Genomic DNA, 20,529 nt, shown 5'->3' with positions numbered 1-20,529 from the left:
TATGCAGTCTAGCAGCATCACCAGCAGAAGTAGCAATCTCAGGAGCAAGTCTGAGGGAGCCATCCCAGGTGGGACAAGCAGCCTCCCAACAACAAAACCAAAAGGTAAAATAGGTAGATCCTGGAAAAGAGAGACCAAGAGGGTCTTGAACTCTGCTAACAACCCTGGCTGCCTCCCACCCACATACCTCAAGAAAACTACACTGTCTTCAAGTCCTGGGCTGATGGTGAGGTTGTTCACATGAACAGAGGACATGGGAGAAACTAGAAAGCAGGGCAGAGTATAAACCTGTCTGAAATTTGAATGTGTTCCGCATCCCACACACAGTCCTTCAGGAAGGGTGGAAGTCTTACTCCATCCATCATGCTCAGGTGTCCCAGCATAACTTGCTGTCCACTTGCTGACCCTAAAGCTATGCATAAATGAATGCTGAGCAAACAAAGCCAGACTCAAAAGAATATATCTTTTGGGGGCATGAGCTGCATATGCTTAGATAAGGAGCCTGAACTATATCCTGAAATAACAAAGCATCACTTAAGGATTTTAACCAGGGAGTAATGGATTGGAATTGTGTTTTATAGACAGATCACTTTGGCAGGGTGGAAGTCAGGTTGGCAGAGTACAAGAGCAGAGACAGAAAGCAGAAACAACGGTCTGAGCCAAAACAGTAGCAATGGAAAAGGAGGACAGAGGAGGCAGAGGTAAGTCAATGTGAGAGATTTTTAAGTGAATATAATGATTCAAAAGGTCTAGGTATTGAGGAGACAATGAATGTAAAATTCTTCAGTTTTATGGCCTGAGCCAGAATGATGGTAGAGCCGTCTACTAAAACAAAGAATTCAACTGAGAAAAGGTTGAAAGATATGAGCTCAAATTTGATTATATTAAGCTTGAGGATACAGAAGTCTAAAATGTATGAGATCACTTATGTAACTAAACTTTGCATAAAGACTATTATTAATATTTAGAAAAATAATATTATATATGAAATATGGTATTGTAGTGTTCAAAGACCTGGGTTCTTGCTTCAGTTGTAGCTCAAACTTGGGCAAGTCAATTGTTATCTTGGTGCCTAAGTTTATTCATTTATTCAAGTTATCCTGACACAAAATGAAGAAAAGAAGACTGCTATATACTTACAAAGTGATGCTATAAAGCAAGAATACATGTTATTGCTGTTACAGCACACAATTAGTTCTGGAAATTGTCACAAAATGAAGCCATAAATATCGGAAAAGAAACCATATTTTTGCTATGTCAGATGACATGGAAAGCACCAAATCATTATTTTCAAAAGCACTAGATGTAGTAAGACAGTTCATTTAGGTAACTAGTTGCAAAATATATCCAGCAGAATCAATCTTTAAAGTGAGCATCTATTCTGTTTCTAAAAGGAAAGACGATGTTGCAGATACGTAATTTCACTCCAATATTTTAAATTTAAAACAGCAACCATTAAAATCCCAATTGGGAAATACAGTAACACATGTTTAAGAGAACCTAAAAATGAAAGCCTACATGTGAAGGAAATTCAGCAAAGCAACCACAATTGTATTAGAGTAATGTGATTCTTTTACGATTTTTTTTTCTCTCTCTCCAAACATTAAAGATCAGGGTAATGTTGTCTGTAACTGGAGGCCTAGTCCAAGGCTTTTGAAATAAGCATTTCTGAGTTCAAGCATGAAATTAACTCATAAGAGATCAGAGCAGATGGGCAAATTACCCTAAAAGAGAGAGAACAGCTCCCCAGTCTAACTATAATCAAACAGCAACCAAAAGAGACTGGTCAGTTATGAAAACTCAAAAAAAAAAAAAGATCAGTGGAGGAAATACTGGCGTTGCCCACTACACTGTTTAAGAAAGAGATTTTTACCCTACATACTTTAAACAATTTGGCCTCAAATGGTAAAATTATTCCTACTGCAGAGCAAGATGTATGATGCCACTCTTAGATTGTGCCACTAAATGTTTCATACAACTATACATGAGAATTTGTACTCATTCTGTATTCATGCAATTGTGATTTGTTCACCTACAAAACAAAATGAATCGTGATGACAGAAGCATTCTGATTCATTTGACAATTCTATTCATTATAAGTTAATAAACTAGATTCTGATATATATATATATCAATTTATTAATTATATATATATATATATATATACAGTTTATTTGGAGAAGGCAATGGCACCCCACTCCAGTACTCTTGCTTGGAAAATCCCATGGACAGAGGAGCCTATTAGGCTGCAATCCATGGGGTTGCTAAGAGTCAGACACAACTGAGCGACTTCACTTTCATTTTTCACTTTCATGCATTGGAGAAGGAAATGGAAACCCACTCCAGTGTTCTTGCCTGGAGAATCCCAGGGACGGGGGAGCCTGGTGGGCTGCTGTCTATGGGGTCGCACAGAGTCGGACACGACTGAAGTGACTTAGCATAGCATAGCATAGTTTATTAACTATATTATATATATGTATTATATATATGGGGCTTCCCTGGTAGCTCAGCAATAAAGAATCTGCCTGCAATGCAGGAGACACTCACGGGTTCAATCCCTGGGTTGGGAAGATTCCCTGGAGAAGGAAATGACAACCCACTCCAGTATTCTTGCCTGGGAAATCCCATGGATGGAGGAGACTGATGGGCTAGAGTCCATAGGGTCACAAAGAGTGAGCTATGACTGGAGAGACTTAGCATACACACACACACACACACACACACATGTATCTCAGAATATAAATGTCAAAGGATATGTGTGTGTACATGTGTATGTATACATATATTATTTGACATCGCTTAAAGTGGATCCCTCTTTGAGAGATAGCTCCATTCCATTCTATCTGAATCTGTGGGTCAGATATTGAGCTTTATAAATTTACCAATATTAACTCTCTAGGAGGCTTTTCGAAATACACCCTGCCAGTCTGCCCAATGAACCCAAACATCACAGTTAGCCAAAAATGTGCTTTTAAGTGTTAGATGTGCACAATTACTATCATTGTTTAAATTCAACTGATAAATTTATAAAGTATTACAGCTTTCCTTTCTCTGATACTCTTGACAAGCTTTAAAAATGGTGTTCAAAAATATTTAATTCACAAGTGATACAACCTGTTCTTCTTGAAATGATTGCTTAAGATTTGCATATGCTTAAGTGACAGATCATATCATAACACACAATAAATTATGAATGAAAAATCTAGTGTAACTGACTATGAGTCAATATTTATTACAAAAACACAGCATGCTGTTCCAAGTGCATTTTTCTCCTAATCTCCAAAGATAAGCTAAAAAAAAAAAAACTCTACTTCAGCCTAATCAAAAGACTATGTGAAGGCAATATATCTAATCTTTATCTAGAGACATTTGGGGCCAGAAACAATATGTCAGTAATTCACAGTAGATGACTTGAGCAAATACAGCATTATACTAAAACTAACAGCAATAATGGCTCACAACCACCCTAAAAAGGATTAATACAGGGATATATAAAAAATTAATAAGCTGAAAGAAGAAAAATAAAAGTTAAGCAAAACTAAGTATTTCAAACCAACAAATGCATTTATTTGTTACTCACATAAAAAACTGTGGCTCAGCTGGTAAAAAATCCACCTGCAATGTGGGAGACCTGGGTTCGTTTCCTGGGTTAGGAAGATCCTTGGAAAAAGGAAAGGCTACCCACTCCAGTATTCTGGCCTAGAGAATTCCATGGACTGTATAGTCCATGGGGTTGCAAAGAGTCAGACACAACTGAGAGACTTTCACTTCACTTCACATAAAAAAAGATTATACTTATGAAGCCTGTAGCAAATGACTATTCTTCTCATAAACTTTAAAACTGTCACTAAATTTTAGCAAGGAATCTAAGGATATTGCGTACACAGAGATCAAAAAGTGGGATAGTTAATATTTCACCTTTAAAATAAAAATCCTCATTCCAACAGCTCAATGTATAAAAACCACAAAAATTAACGGGTAGGAAAAATAACTGTATTTAAGATATTAATTCTATTGGTTTAGTCACTAAGCTATGTCTGACTCTTTGTGACCCCAGAGATTGCAGCCCACCAGGCTCCTCTGTTCATGGAATTTCCCGGGCAAAAATATTGCAGTGGGTTGCCATTTCTTTCTCCAAGGGATCTTCCTGACACAGGGATCAAACCCAGGTATCCTGTATTTTATTTTATTTTATTTCAAGTAGTCTCCTGCACTGCAGGCAGATTTCTTTACCGACTGAGCCATAGGGAAGTCCCCATTAATTCCACTATTTACTTTCTAATTTGATTATGTTTCTGATAGAAATATCCAGTTGGATTTATACAGTATCAGCAAATTTGAGACTGGTGAAAATCTAGTCTTATCAGACATACATTTAATCCTCCTTAATAATGTTGTGCTTCAAAATAAAAGAAGTGAAATCTCTTAACAGAATGAGGCCATATAATTCAAAATGTCATCATTTAACAGAAATTCACCCCCAACTCTGTTTAGTCCTCTACTTCTTAACATCCCAACTCAACATTTGTAGAAATAATGGGTGAATTTGGAAGACTTCATGCTAAACAAAATGACAGTCACAAAAAGATAAACACTGTTTGATTCCACTTATGTGAGATAACTACAGTAGTCAAATTCATAGAAAGTAGAAGGATGGTTGCCAGGGGTTGTGGGGGGGGAAAATGAGTAGTTAGTGTTTAATGTGTGTAGAGTTTTGATTCTGTAAGATGAAAAGAGTTCAGTAACTTGGTTGCACAGCAATGTGAACTGCACATTGGTCTGCTGAGCTATACACTTAAAAATGGTTAAGATGATATATTTTATGTCATGTATAGGTATTCTCCTATAATTTTTAAAATAAATAAATATTTCTTGAAATAATATTTTAGGTCTCTAGAGTCTTTTCCTGAGTTCATTCATTAATTTAATATTAATGATAAATAAATTTAGAGTGTACTTGAAGAATCCATAATTTTAAGACAAACTAGGGGAGGGAAAAAAGAAAGCCAACTTAATTAAATTGAGATATATTATGGCACTTCCTATATGCCACATATGCTTTAAGAGTATGTTCCTGGCTATGAGTTGATAATTATAGAAGTAAGGTGACAGGTACGTGGGAATTCATTATACTATCCTCTTTACTTTTGTATATTTAAAAATTTTCATAATAAGACATTAAAAATAAAGGTTCACTGTATTTCACTTTATTCACTTTTAAGGTTCACTTAAAGGTGACTGTTAGTCACTCAGTCATGTCTGACTCTTTGTGACCCCATGGACTACAGATCTACAGATGCCTCTGTCCATGGGATTTCCTAGGCAAGAATACTGGAGTGGGTAGCCATTCCCTTCTCCAGGGGATCTTTCAGATCGAACCCAGGTCTCCTGCATTGTAAGCAGATTCTTTACCATCTGAAGCGCCAATGAAGGTATAAAGGTAGCTGTGCAAATAAACAAGGTGTGAAATTCAGCAGGGTAGGAGAATAAATGGGAAGGGTGGGGTGAATTTTCTAGTAAGACAGTGTTAAAAGATGGAATACAGTAAAATATGGAAATGTTTTAGAATCTATTTTAAAAATACGAATTTGATGTAATTAGGATATGGTAAAGGGCTTTAAGAAAATCAATGTGAATTAATCAGAAAGACTACTGAAAAGAAGGAATTAAAAAGAAATTAAAAAATCAGGAATCAAAAAAATTTTAATTTTAAATTTCTAAGAATAAAGTAAATTTAAAAATTTTTACTCTACATCTACATAAATTAGGAAATAAGTCCTTTAAATAATCAGCTCCTAAGCTGTTAGGGAAATGATCAAAATATTTCTAGTGTGTTGATATGAAATTTCAAGATAAAATCTAGTACATTTAACTGAAGAGACAGGGATTAATGGGGCAGGGGTGGGGGTAAGGGAGCAGAAGGCTTTTAATTCTTCTTTAAAAATAACATACAAAGTAATCTAGTGTCAATTGTATAAAATCTAATCTCAAGATTAGTAGAATATTTTGTTTTCAGTATCTGAATGGTCTCTTTTCCTGTTTCTGCTATACAAAAGTGAGAGAGTAAGTTGAAAAACTATGGGAAATTATTTTATCAATAACCTGTGAAAAGTAGAATCACAGAACTAATTACTCATATCTAGCAAGTAAAAACACGAAACAAAAGAAAAAATTTTAGAAAGCAAGTTGCTTTGAAGTTTTAAACCACACAAATTCCCAAAAAGGGTACTGAATCTAAGACAAGGGTAAGAACATTTGTAATTACAAATAAAGTTTAGGGTGAAGAATAAATTGTTATGACATCAAAAGGAAGCACATATGTAACATACATAAAAGAGAGAACAGTACCAAAATCAAACCTATATACACATTACTCATATTCAACACATGTCATGATTTTGCCACATTTGCTTTATCTATCCCTGGTGTGTTTTTTCTTTGCTAACCTCATCAGTACCATTTTACACCTTAGTCATAATCAAATATCCCCAACTGTCCCCCCCAAAAAGTCCTTTTACAGTTGCTTTGTTTGAGTCAGGATCAAAACAAGGTTCACACAGTACATTAATGCATGGTTCCTGAATTTCCATTAATTTAGAGTAGTGCTACTCCAAGTGTGGTCTAAACGGGTGGCAATTCAAGAACTAATTGTAACTTACCAGCCCCAAAACTGTTCTCAATCTACAAACTCTTTGTTACAGGTCAACAAGATAAATTCAGAAAAGGAAAGTAAGGACTGAGAAACTTTCATAGCAAGCTGACACTGTCAAGACATCCTAGTTTATGGTCAACAGACCCATTTCCTGAACCAGCCTCACCCTCCCATAGTAAGTCTCACATGACCTGAGCTGCACACTAGTTTTCCTCACTAGAACAACATGCTGCTTGCTGCCTCAAGGATATTTTAAAAACAAAACCCCAAAACACCTGGTTCTTAATTCTAAATAATTAGAAATATAATCCCCCTCCTCACTTCTTAACCCTCCCATCAACTTTATAAGGAAACTGGGTCAGTTGTCCTTTAGATTTCTAGATTTTTCTATTTGCTTCCCATGGTGTCAATTAACTTGGTCCTCTATCACTTGACTTCCTTGATTGGTTCTATTTGGGTTCATATTTGGTGGCAAGAATATTTCATAGACTGTGGTCTGTAATACATGTTATAAAACTTCAGAAAGTACATAATATCTGGACACCCTATTTGGGGGCTTTCCTATTGACTCAGATGGTAAAGAATCTGCCTGCAATGCAGAAGACCAAGATTTGATCCCTGGGTGGGGAAGATCCCCTGGAGAAGGGAAGGGCAACCCACTTTAATTCTTGCCAGGAGAATTCCATGGACAGAGGAGTCTGTTGGGCAATACTCTATGGGGTCACAAAGAGTCGGACATGACTGAGCAACTAACACTTTCACCCTATTTTCAGCAAAGCTAAGATCGATTACTAGGTTCAGATAATGATAGCTCAATCCCTCTTTTGTAAATTCCACATTAACTTTTCATCTAATGTTTTCACCTACTAATTATTATTGACTAATTTCTTTCATTAGGGACTGAAAAGTGGTGATTTTCTAATTGAAGTCAGTTTTCATTCCAATCCCAAAGAAGGGCAACACCAAAGAATGCTCAAACTATTGTACAATTGCACTAATTTCACATGCTAGTAAAGTTATGCTCAAACTCCTTCAAGCTAGTGTTCAATAGTATGTGAACCAAGAACTTCCAGATGTTCAAGCTGGATTTAGAAAAGACAGAGGAACCAGAGATCAAGTTGCCAACATTTGTTGGGTCAAACAGAAAGCAAGAAAATTTCAAAAAAAAAACTACTACTGCTTCATAGACTATGCTAAAGCCTTTGACTGTGTGGATCACAATAAACTGTGGAAAATTCTTAAAAAGATGGGAATACCAGATTGCCTTGCCTGTCTCCTGAGAAACCTGTATTTGGGTCAAAGAAGTTACAGTTAGAACTGGACATGACTCTAAAATTGGGGAAGAAGTATGACAAGGCTGTATATTGTCATCCTGCTTATTTAACTTATATGCAGAGTACATCATGTGAAATGCCAGGCTGGATGAATCACAAGCTGGAATCAAGGTTCCTGGGAGAAATATCAACAATCTTAGATATGCAGATGATACCACCCTAATGGCAGAGAGTGAAGAACTAAAAAGCCTCTTGATGAAAGTGAAAGAGGAGAGTGAAAAGGCTGGCTTAAAACTCAATATTCTAAAAACTAAGATTATGGTATCTGGCCCCATCACTTCATGGCCAATAGAAGTAAGAAAAGTGGAAGCAGTGACAGATTTTCTTCTCTTGGGCTGCAAAATCACTGTGGATAGTGACTGCAGCCATTAAATTAAAAGACGCTTGCTCCTTGGAAGGAAAGCTATGACAAAAAGCTAGACATCATATTAAAAAGCAGAAGCATCATTTTGCCCACAAAGGTCCATCTAGTCAAAACTAAGGTTTTTCCAGTAGTCATGTATGGATGTGAGAGTTGGAAAATAAAGAAGGCTGAGTGCTGAAGAATTGATGCTTTGGAATCATGGTGCTGGGGAAGACTCCTGAGAGTCCTTTGGACTGCAAGGAGGTAAAACCAATCAATCCTAAAGGAAATCAACCCTGAATATTCATTGGAAGGACTTGATGGTGAAGCTGAGGCTCTAATACTTTGGCCACCTGATGTGAAGAGCAGACTCATTGGAAAAGACCCTGATGCTGGGAAAGATTGAGGGCAGAAGAAGTGGGTGACAGAGGATGAGGTGATTAGATAGCATCACTGACTGAATGGACATGAATCTGAGCAAACTCAATGACATAGTGAAGGACAGGGAAGCCTGTAATACCGCAGTCCCTGGGGCCACAAACAGTTGGACATGATATAACGATTGAACAACAATTGCCCTTTTTATGTTTATTGGAATTCTAGGAGCGGGGGGGCAGAAAAATTTCACGTTTCAAATTAGGCTATTTAGTTACCATGAAATATAGTTCATACAGGACATGCAGGATAAATGCTTATTTCTTTTCCTTTAACCAACAATTTTCAGACCAAGGAGTTGATGCCCTAGATACTCCCAATGGTGTCCAACGAGTTAGGTTTGGAGTCTGTTCTGCTCCTCTCTGCCTGCCTGTTTGTCCCTCTCTTTCTCTCTCTCGACCACTCTCTATCCCCCTTCCTTCTCTAACATTATGAGCTCATGGGTTTTTTAAATATACACAGAAATACCTTCGAGATATAGAGGGCTGGGTTCCAGACTAACAATAAAGCAAATATCACAATACAGTGAGTCAAACAAATTTTTTTTGGTCTCCCAGTATATATAAAAGTTATGTTTATACTATACTGTAGACTATTAAGTGAGCAATAACATTAAGTATAAAAACACAATATATAAACAAAAAATACTTTATTGCTAAAAAATGCTAACCATCATCTAAGCCTTCAGCAAGTCATAATCATTTTGCTGGTGGAGTGTCTTGCCTTTATGTTGATGGCTGCTGACTCATGATGGTGGTGGTTGCTGAAGGTTGGGATGGCTGTGGCAGTTTCTTAAAATAAGACAACAATGAAGTCTACCACATCAATTGACTCTTTCACCAATGATTTCTCAGTAGCATGCAGTGCTGTTTGATAGCATTTGATAGCTGTTTGATAGTCATATCACTGGGTCCAGTGATATGACTCCATGCTTTCATGTTCATGACCCAAGTGTAGGATCCTACAAGCTGCACAGTGTGGCCAAAAAAATAAAAATAAATAAATAAATTGGAGTCTGTCTTCACAAACCCTGCTACTGCTTTATCAACTAAGTTTATATAATATTCTAAATATTTTGTTGTCAGTTCTTCACAGAATCTTCACCACGAATAAATTCTATCTCAAGAAACCACTTTCTTTGCTCATCCATAAGAAGCAACTCATCTTTTCAAGTTTTATCATGAGACTCCAGCAAGTGAGTCACATCTTCAGGCTCTACTTCTAACTCCAGTTCTCTTGCTATTTCTACCATATCTACAGTAACTTCCTCTACTGAAGTCTTAAACCCCTCAAAGTCATCCATGAGAGTTGGAATGAACTTCTTCCAAATTCCTGTTAATGTTGACATTTTGATTTCTCCCAATGAATTACAAATGTTCTTCATGGCATCTAGAATGGTAAATCCTTTCCAGAAGGCTTTCAATTGACTTTGACCAGATTCACCTGAGGAGTTACTATTACAGTCTTATGAAATGTATTTCTTACAAAATGAGACTTGAAAGTTGAAAATACTCCTTGATCCATGGGCCACAGAATGGATGTTGTATTAGTAAGCATAAAAACAATTTTAATCTTGTTGTACATCTCCCTCAGAGCTCTTGGGTAACTAGGTATGTAGTCAATGAGCAGTACTATTTTGAATGAATCTTTTTTTCTGAATGGTATGTCTCAACAGTGGGCTTAATATATTGAGATGCTATAAATAGATGTGCTGTCATCCAGGATTTTTTGCTCCAGTTATAGAAAATGGGTAGAGTAGATTTAGCATAACCTAAAGGACCCTAAAATTTGCAGAATGATAAATGAACACTGGCTTCAACTTAAAGTCATCAGCTGCATTGCTGCTGCTGCTGCTGCTGCTAAGTCATTTCAGTTGTGTCCGACTCTGTGCGACCCCATGGACTGCAGCCTACCAGGCTTCTCCATCCATGGGATTCTCCAGGCAAGAACACTGGAGTGGGTTGCCATTTCCTTCTCCAATGCATGAAAGTGGAAAGTGAAAGTGAAGTTGCTCAGTCATGTCTGATTCTTAGTGACCCCATGGACTGCAGCCTACCCGGCTCCTCCATCCATGGGATTTTCCGGGCAACCGTACAGGAGTGGGGTGCCATTGCCTTCTCCCATCAGCTGCATTAGCCACTAACAAAAGATTTGATCAGTCTGTTCTCTGAAGCTTTGAAGCCAGGCATTGACTTCTCCTCTCTAGCTATAAAGTCCTAGATGGCATCTTCTTTCAATAGAATACTGTTTTGTCAACACTGAAAATTTGTTGCTTAGTGTAGTCACCTTCATTAATGACCTTAGCTAGATCTAGATAACCTGCTGCAGCTTCTACATCAACACTTGCTGTTTCACCTTGCACTTTTATGTTATGGAAATGGTTTCTTTCCTGAAACCTCATGAGTGAAACTCTGTCAAGCTTCAAACTTTTCCTCTGCAACTTCCTCACCTTTCTCGGCCTGCAAAGAATTGAAGAGTTAGAGCCTTGCTCTGGATTAGGTTTCAGCTTATGGGAAGTTGTGGCTAGTTTGATCTTCCCAACCACTAAAGCTTTCTCCTTAAAGAAAAGCAGTTTCACTTTCTTATTGTTCATGTCTTCACTGGAGTAGCACATTTGATTTCCTTCAGGAACTTCTCCTTTGCATCTACAATTTGGCTAACTGTTTCGTGCAAGAGGCCTAAATTTTGACCTGTCTCAGTTTTTGATATGCCTTCTTCACTAAGCTTAATCATTTCCAGTTTCTGATTTAAAGTGAGGCAACGCTTACTTTCACTTGAACACTTAAGAGGCCATTGTAACATTGTTAATTGGTCTAATTTCAATATTGCAATGTCTCAGGGAATAGAGAGGCCTGAGGAGAGGGACAGAGATAGTGTAATGGCCAGTCAGTGGAGCAGTTAGGACACACACATTTATTAAGTTCACTGTTAATGGGCAGGGTTCGTGACACTCCAAAATAATCACAATACTAAATCAAACTTCACTGATCACAGATCACCATAACAAATATAATAATAATGAAAAAATGTGAAATACTGTGAAGATTATTGAAACGTGACATAGAGACATGAAGTGAGCAAAGGCTGTTGAAAAAATGGCACTGATAGACTTGCTCGACACAGGGTTGCCACAAACCTTCAATTTGTAAAACATACAATATCTACAAAGTGCAATAAAACAAGGTAACCCTTTAATGGGTTTCAAACAATTGCATTCATTGCTATTTACCATCTTCTGCTCTCCTTTCTTATTGTAGAAAATTCAGAATAATGTATCAGTCCGCTGTGCTGTGCTTAGTTGCATCCAACTCTTTGCAACCCCGTGAACTATAGCCCTCCTGGCTCCTCTGTCCATAGGAATTCTCCAGGCAAGAATACTGGAGTGGGTTGCCATGCCCTCCTCCAGGAGAATCTTCCCAACCCAGGGATCCAACCCAGGTTTCCTGCACTGCAGGTGGATTATTTATCATCTGAGCCACCAGGGAAGCCCAAGAATACTGAATGGGTAGCCTATTCCTTCTCCAGGTGATCTTCCTGACCCAAGAATCAAACCAGGGTCTCCTGTATTGCAGGGGGATTCTTTACCAGCTGAGCTACCAGGGAAGCCCAAGAATACTGAATGGGTAGCCTATTCCTTCTCCAGGTGATCTTCCTGACCCAAGAATCAAACCAGGGTCTCCTGTATTGCAGGGGGATTCTTTACCAGCTGAGCTACCAGGGAAGCCCCAATATATCAATACTACAGTTTATAGTTTTCATATAGTTTTCTGAAAACCTAACTAGAATTTCATTCAGACCAATCCAGTATACTTGGTGCTAATACACTTTCGTAAAATTTTCTGAAAACCTAACTACAATTTTATTCATAGCATTATTTATCTAACAAAAGACACCGAAAATTTCAATCAACCACCTAAAAAAGATAATCATACAATAACTGTCCACATACCAGAAACTACGCTGAACTTTTAGAATGCAAATCTCATTTAATCCAAACAACAACCATGTTAGATATTATTGTTATTCCTATTTTATAGGTAAAGAAAATGAAATTTGGCTACATTAAGTAAATCGTCTAAAATCCAGCTAGTAGAGGACTATGGTAAAGGAAATAATGGTAGAGCAAGGATTTGTACTCAGGTCTAACTCTGAAGCCTATAATCTTAACCATAACTATCTTTAATATCTGATACATTAAACAATGGCTCTTAGGAAGAGTGTACCAACCTCCTGAGGGGTTTGGAGATGTTAGGAGTAGGAAAACAAAAACAGTCCTGACCAAATGCCAATAGAATTAAGCCCCACCAAAAAATACTGATTTAGAAGCATTCTCCTTAATCTGCATACCTCCAGATATAAAAAACTAGGACATTTTGAATATTTTAAGTTTCTTTCTTTTAAAATTTTAAATTATTTATATGTTTCATTCACACTGTTTTTCTCATCAACTCTGCAGAAATAATGATATTTTGCCTTACCTAAAATGTTGAATTACACCAATTGTCTAAACATTAAAAGATAAAATGCTGCTGCTGCTAAGTCGCTTCAGTCGTGTCCGACTCTGTGCAACCCCACAGACGGCAGCCCACCAGGCTCCCCTATCCCTGGGATTCTCCAGGCAAGAACACTGGAGTGGGTTGCCATTTCCTTCTCCAATACATGAAAGAGAAAAGTGAAAGTGAAGTCGTTCAGTCGTGCCCGACTCTTCTCGACCCCATGGACTGCAGCCCACCAGGCCCCTCTGTCCATGGGATTTTCCAGGCAAGAGTACTAGAGTGGGGTGCCATCGCCCTCTCCAAAAGATAAAATGGGTGGTACCAAAGTGGTTTATGAACAAACCTGAAAATATGAGTGACAGTATACATACTCTTCAAAGAAGTCTCTTTATATAGGGATAAACAAAGTTCTTTTTAAAAATGAGGGGCAAGAAGGGGCAGAGCTGCTGCTGCTGCTGCTAAGTCGCTTCAGTAGTGTCCAACTCTGTGCGACCCCATAGACGGCAGTCCACCAGGCTCCCCCGCCCCTGGGATTCTCCAGGCAAGAACACGGGAGTGGGTTGCCATTTCCTTCTCCAATGCATGAAAGTGAAAAGTGAAAGTGAAGTCGCTCAGCTGTGTCCGACTCTTAGCGACCCCATGGACTGCAGCCTACCAGGCTCCTCTGTCCATGGGATTCTTCAGGCAAGGGTACTGGAGTGGGGTGCCACTGACTGCAGAAATTAAGTAGCAAAAATACGAACATTCTAAAATACAGTAGAGAAGGATCTCTTTGCCTGGAGTCCTTTATCCTAATTCAGATCAACAGCATGCATTGAGGCAAGGTGAGAAACCAGTCAACACCAGGCAGACACCCAATTCCAGAAGTCACCCACTGGACACACAGAGCCATGGCATGTGGGTTCAGTCCTCACTGTCTTTGGAAAGTATCTTTTTAAATTAGTTGCCAACATTTAAAAATTTAGATATTACCCTAAATCTTTTTTACTTTTCTTGGAAGATCTGGTAAGCTCCTGGGCCCATGTTTCTAACCTGTCTCAGGCCGAGCACCCTGGTCAGCCATAGGCCCTGACTCAGAGTCCACATTGTCTTGTCCCTAGCGGCTTGACCCAGTTACATTACCCCACCAGGTCTTCACAGACTCTTGAGTTTGCAATCCTTACCCTAAGGCTGTAAAGATTTTCTCTGATGAATGTTTTAGGGTTTTTTTGATAGTATCTATAGGCTCATGCCCACATTAAAGAGAATAGTCCTTAATTAGAGGCATAATTCTCACTCCAAAGGGTAGGCAGCTTTTCTAACTCAGCAGAAAGTGGCAGCAAACAAGAAACTAGACTTAGCCATCCCCATCCTTGAAGTAGAGGCAAGGCCAAGAATAAAAACAAATCCTGGAAACTGGCTCTTATGGCACTACTTTCAACAAATTCAGTGAAGAAACTTCTGACATATAATTCCCCCCTGGAGATCTTCCCCAAAGCCCCCCAACACACACACACACACACACACACACACATATACACACACACCCAACTTCCTCTCTAACCTTCCCCTCCCCCACTCTACTAGGTCCCTGAAAAGGTAAGGAATCTATTATTCAGCCTCTAGCTTAAGATAAAAGAAGAAATTCTTTTTTTTTTTTTTTAACCTGGTGAAAGGGAAACTTCCCAAAGTATAATCACACAAATTACAGGATAAAATGGGTCAGAAATCTATTCTCATCCAATGAATAAACAACCAACAATTTTAACCATTATATATCAGAAGCATTAACATCAAAATCACAAAGAAGACAAAGAGATCTGTTATTACTATTAACAGTTTTCTACTCAATTCATAAAAATAATAGAGAGAATATTACAAAGAAGGCAAGAAAAAACTCCTCATTTGTAGATAGCCTTATTCTACTTAGAATACACAACAGAAATTACCGAAAAATTATGAAAATTAGGAGAATTTAGTAAGATGAATGGTTACAAAATATATAAAAATTAGTAGATTCTTTATATGTTGATAATAATCATAGAAGAAATAAGATTAGAAATTCAAACATAACAGAAAGCAAAATTATAAAATACTCAGCACCAAAAATAATAAAAGGTACTATTAAGATCACATTATCCTAGACTGAGAGACACCTTAAGGGTTTATGAACTGTCCCATCATTAACTTACAGAATAGGGCTGGAATCTACCACAAGAAATTGACTCTATACTTTTGACCCTGACATGAAGCCCCTGCCAAAGCTTAGCTGACATACCACCCAAGAAAAAATCATGGCTTCTCTCCCCAGTGACAATCTGAACCTGATCAAGACCTGCATTTCCCTGGCCTCTAGTTCTGAATCATAAGAATCAGCCCAAAAATGTTCACATTTCTCAGATTTCATATAGGAAACAGAGCTAATCAACAGAGACACAAGATTTCACCACTTTTTCACAAATCAGATAAAACATCAAATAGAAAAAACTTACTTATTCTCTAAAAAAGGGATTTCAAAGACCTCTTAAAGAGCTTTAGGCAGAGAATCTTACTAAATATATGTGTGGAAATAAATGAGTATATAGACTTTTTACATTACTATTACTAAATAGAACCAAAAGAAAGAATGTTTTGGAATGTGTTTATATTATTAAGAAATTCCCAAAGATACATGTGTTTATATTATTAAGAAATCCTCCAAAGCTATGGTTTTTCCAGTGGTCATGTATGGATGGATGTGAGAGTTGGACTATAAAGAAAGCTGAGCGCCAAAGAACTGATGCTTTTGAACTGTAGTGTTGGAGAAGACTCTTGGGAGTCTCTTGGACTGCAAGGAGATCAAACCAGTCAATCCTAAAGGAAATCAGTCCTGAATATTCATTGGAAGGACTGATGCTGAAGCTGAAACTCCAATACGTTGGCCACCTGATGCAAAGAACTGACTCACTGATGCTGGGAAAGATTGAAGTGGGAGGAGAAGGGGACGACAGAGGATGAGATGGTTGGATGGCATCACTGACTCAATGGACATGAGTTTAAGTAAACTCCGGGAGTTGGTGATGGACAGGGAAGCCTGGAGTGCTGCAGTACATGGGGTGGCAAAGAGTCGGACACAACTGAACGACTGAACTGAACTGGACAGTCCTCCATAATTCAGAATTTGTGATTATTTGACCATGGTTTGATGTCTGGATTATCTTTTCACTCTCTGGACAAAAGTAGTTTCCTAAGAAAATTAATAGAATAAACAAATGGTTTGAAGCACCACAGAAGCATCTGTTTACATTTAGATAATTAATATGCTAAGCACTCTTATCTATTAAATTAAAGCAGGTCACCTAAGGACTTTTCTAGATAATACTTCATTAGCCTAATTATAATGAGTATATATAGCTAAAGTAATAAAACAGACATCTGTTTTAAAATATTCTTCAATTTAAGCCTTTTACTAAATCAAACTAGCTTTCGTACATTACTTTCAATTACTGAGGATTTAAGTGGGGAAAAATAAAAACCTCCATCGAAATAGAAAATAAAATTCTTACCTTTGAAGCTCTCCATTCCCAACCATCACCTATCTTCTGTGAATGTTTAATGAATTCTGCACAATAATGCTGGAAGGTTTTTTCTCCAAAGAACTCATTTTCTTCCATACTAAACGAGAACTGAAATATAAAAACTAAGTATTAACATCAGCTGTGGAATGAATACTGAAAGGAATTCTGCTAATTCATGTTATTTCTTTAAACAAACCAAAATTTGGCATGTACATTGGAAAATAACCCCAGAGCCATTCCAAAAAAAAAAAAAAAAAAGTGTTTTGTTTCCATCTTTCTCTCCCTATCCCCATCTTTTAATCAGGAAGAAAATGTGATCAACATGAAAACTCAAAACCTAGTTTTTGAGTTGTAACAAATACATATCTATGGTTCAAAAAGTCTAGTTTGTCCATAAATTTAGTTTCAAGTGTTTATATTATCTCCCTTCTAAGTTAATGCTTCCAAACAACCTCCTCAGACTTCCTTCTCTATCTCCCACCTTAGCTCTTATATAAACAGCATGACAGTGATTAGTGGAGCGGGGCCATTCTTCCCACTTTATTCAAGTTCAACTCACTAACAAATGATGTTTCAAAGCCTAAAGTAACTGTTTCACAAGGTGTAAGGTTATGATCACCTAATTAATTATCTACTTTATTGATTCAGCAAATGTGACAAATCAAGGATTATCCATATATTTGTTACATAAATCTGTCCAAAACATGAAATACTGTTTATACAAAGAAAACTTTAGAACATCTGAAAGGAAACTCACAGATTATATAGTTCCAGTCTCCTAATGAGAAAAGTTGGACCAAGTGAATGCCCACATTTTCTTTGTTAGTGATAAGCATCATCAGACAATTTAGCACTTGGTAACTGCTTACTATGTTAGGTACTTATGCTGGACACTTCACATTCCCACTTAATCTTCACACAACCCAATGGCTGTTGCTGTCCTCATTCCTCAAAAGAAAAAGGGAAAGTAATCTGTTCAAGAATGTAGTTGTTGTTTAGTCGGTCAGTCATATCCAACTTTTTTGCAACTACACAGACTGTCACCCACCAGGGTACCATGTCCATGGTATTTCCCAGGCAAGAATACTGGAGTGGGTTGCCATTTCCTTCTCCAGGGGATCTTCCAGAACCAGGGATCGAACCTGCATCTCCTGCATTGGCAGGCAGATTCTTTACCACTGAGCCACCAGGAAATCTCAAGAATATAAATGAGGAAAACTCAAAGATAGAAATGAAGAAAACTTCAAACCCCAGTTCAACTCCAGGGCCAAAGATCAATCTATACTAGCTGATTCCCAGTACAGTGTTCTTTCTGATTATTCAAATTTACTATGACCTACATAAGAATTTGTTCATTCATCCAATAATACATATCGAATTTCTACTAAGTAGTAGGCACCATGCATAGACAAAGGTTGGATACACAAAAATGAAAATATATATAATCCTTGCTCTGTAAGAACTTATCTTGCAATGAAGGAGATAACCAGTAACAATAATTACAGTAGAAACTTTCTAAACCAAATACCACTCAAGATTAAATGACACAATGTCTACTCCCTATATAAAACACTGACTACAGCATGCTTATTATGAAGCATCTCTGCTCCTATCAGTTGAGTGTAAAGTTCACAAACCACATTCATGTATCATAAATACATACTTTAATGCAACACAAACCAAATCAGTAAAATGTAAGTAAAAAAAGATAACTGTTATTTCTATGATGTAGACTTTATAAAGACTTGGAAAGATGATAAAGGCAAGTCTTTATATGAAAATATATACTACTGAACTAGTTATAGGCAATACAACTGAAAAGACTGACTCAGGGGAAAAAAAATCATACAAACCAAGGATTCTGCACTCAGACTGTTGCACAAGTGGCTTATGTTCTTTCTTTTAAACCCAAACTAGAAATTTAGAGAATGCATTCCACATTCAGTATAATTAAGAATAAACAATGAATTCCAATCAAGTACCCATACTCAAAGAAAATGCCTTGGTAATACATGGGAAAACTGGCAAATAAATATATTTATATGTTTTAAGTTAAAATAAAATGTTTTAAGTACATAAATATAATTTTTCTAATTCTAGCTTTAATCAAATTTTTCAATTAAGACCTTACCTCTCAATTCTGATAGCACTGGAAAAAAGGACTTCAAGTTAAAGTATACAATGGAGCAATGCACAGATTATGATAGGCACAAGAAGAGTCCCTAACAAAGAGGGGAAGGTGTGGGAAAGTGTGGGGTGGGAGTGGAGTTGAATCTGTAAGGTACATGTAGGAGTTTTTGCAGGGTAACTGTCAGTGAGTGAATCCCAGGGATTGGAACAGTGGTCCATGCAGGGAGGATGGTGTGAACCAAGGTAAGTGGGGGGGTGTAAAGAACTGCAAGTTTGATGCCACCAACATGATAATAAGGTAAATATACGAAGAGGGACTTCCCTGGTGGTCCAATGGCTAAGACTGGGCACTCCCAATGCAAGGGGCCTGGGTTTGATTCCTGGTCAGGAAACTAGATTCTACATGTTGCAACTGAAAAAAGATCCTGGGTGTCACAACTAAGACCCAGCACAACCAAATAAACAAATAAAAATATTTTGTTTTAAAGAGATAGGCAGAGAGTAAGGGCAGGTACAGACAGTCAAATCCTATGCAAGTTAAATCTGTCTGCACCCACTAATGCAGCAGAAACAGATGGGAAGGGCCTCAAAGATACCAGATAGACTAGTAATGAACTTTCTGACAGGAGGCTTGTGTGCCATGCCAGAGTTTGAACCATTTCCATAGGAAACAGAGAATCAGAAGTTAGAGCTGAAAAGTCAGAACGGTATCGGTGGTTGGGCTTTCCTTGTGGCTCAGCTGGTAAAGAATTCGCCAGCAATGTGGGAGACCCGGGATCGATCTCTGGGTTGGGAAGATCCCCTGGAGAAGGGAAAGGCTACCCACTCCAGTACTCTGGCCTCGAGAATTCCATGGACTCTATAGTCCATGGGGTCTCAAAAAGTCCCACACCACTGAGCGACTTTCACTTTCACATTCCATGGAGTATGTATCTAAAGGGCACAGCTTGAGGGCAGGGAGGAGAGTTAGAAGCTGTTACAGTGGTCTATGAAAGGTCATGAGAAGCTAAACCCAGGCAATGAAAGGGAGCAGAAAGAATTGTTGTTTTAGTTCCTGAGTCGTGTCTGACTCTCTTATGACCCTATTAGACTGCAGCCCACCAGGCTCCTCTGTCTGTGGGACTTTCCAGGCAAGATTACTGGAGTGGGTTGCCAGTCCCTGCTCCAGGGAATCTTCCCGACCTAGGGATGGAACCTGCATCTCCATATCTCCTGCACTGCAGGCGGATTCTCTACCACTGAGCCACCATGGGGGATGCCCCGCAGAAAGAATATGGATCTTCAATTATGGACAGAGGCCAAGATGAACTTAAAAGATCTGAAATTCATTTGTTTAAAAGAGACAAATGAAACCATGAGAGTAAATATTGCAAGCTGGAATGCATATGGCAGATTCTTAATATGGCTTCTGGTGGATCATGAAATTTTACACTAAATTTTGTATGTATACTCCTACCTATATTTTGAAAAGGAAAGATTCTAAAATTTTCAACAGATTGCTTGAGGAGTCTTAACCAAAAAGTTAAGAACCTCTGTGCATAGTGAAAAGAGCAGTGGGTTGAGAAAGAAACCTTTACAGCAGCAGCACTTAAGGGACCTATAG

At 37.9% G+C, this 20,529-nt stretch overlaps 1 protein-coding gene across 2 annotated transcripts in view; it reads right to left on the bottom strand.

Annotated features, from left to right (window-relative positions):
* Nucleotides 1-20,529, bottom strand: part of ATG10 (autophagy related 10) — a 259,676-nt gene that overhangs the window by 225,945 nt on the left and 13,202 nt on the right. For both annotated transcript variants that reach the window (XM_019965387.2, XM_070793999.1), the window contains one exon: nucleotides 16,785-16,904. In XM_019965387.2, coding sequence (XP_019820946.2) covers nucleotides 16,785-16,892 — 108 coding nt within the window. In that variant the 5' untranslated portion in view covers nucleotides 16,893-16,904. The remainder of the gene's footprint in view (nucleotides 1-16,784; nucleotides 16,905-20,529) is intronic.

Source organism: Bos indicus, chromosome 7 (assembly GCF_029378745.1).
Source record: "Bos indicus isolate NIAB-ARS_2022 breed Sahiwal x Tharparkar chromosome 7, NIAB-ARS_B.indTharparkar_mat_pri_1.0, whole genome shotgun sequence".
Lineage (NCBI taxonomy): Eukaryota > Metazoa > Chordata > Mammalia > Artiodactyla > Bovidae > Bos > Bos indicus.
This window is presented reverse-complemented; position numbering and strand designations above follow the sequence as displayed.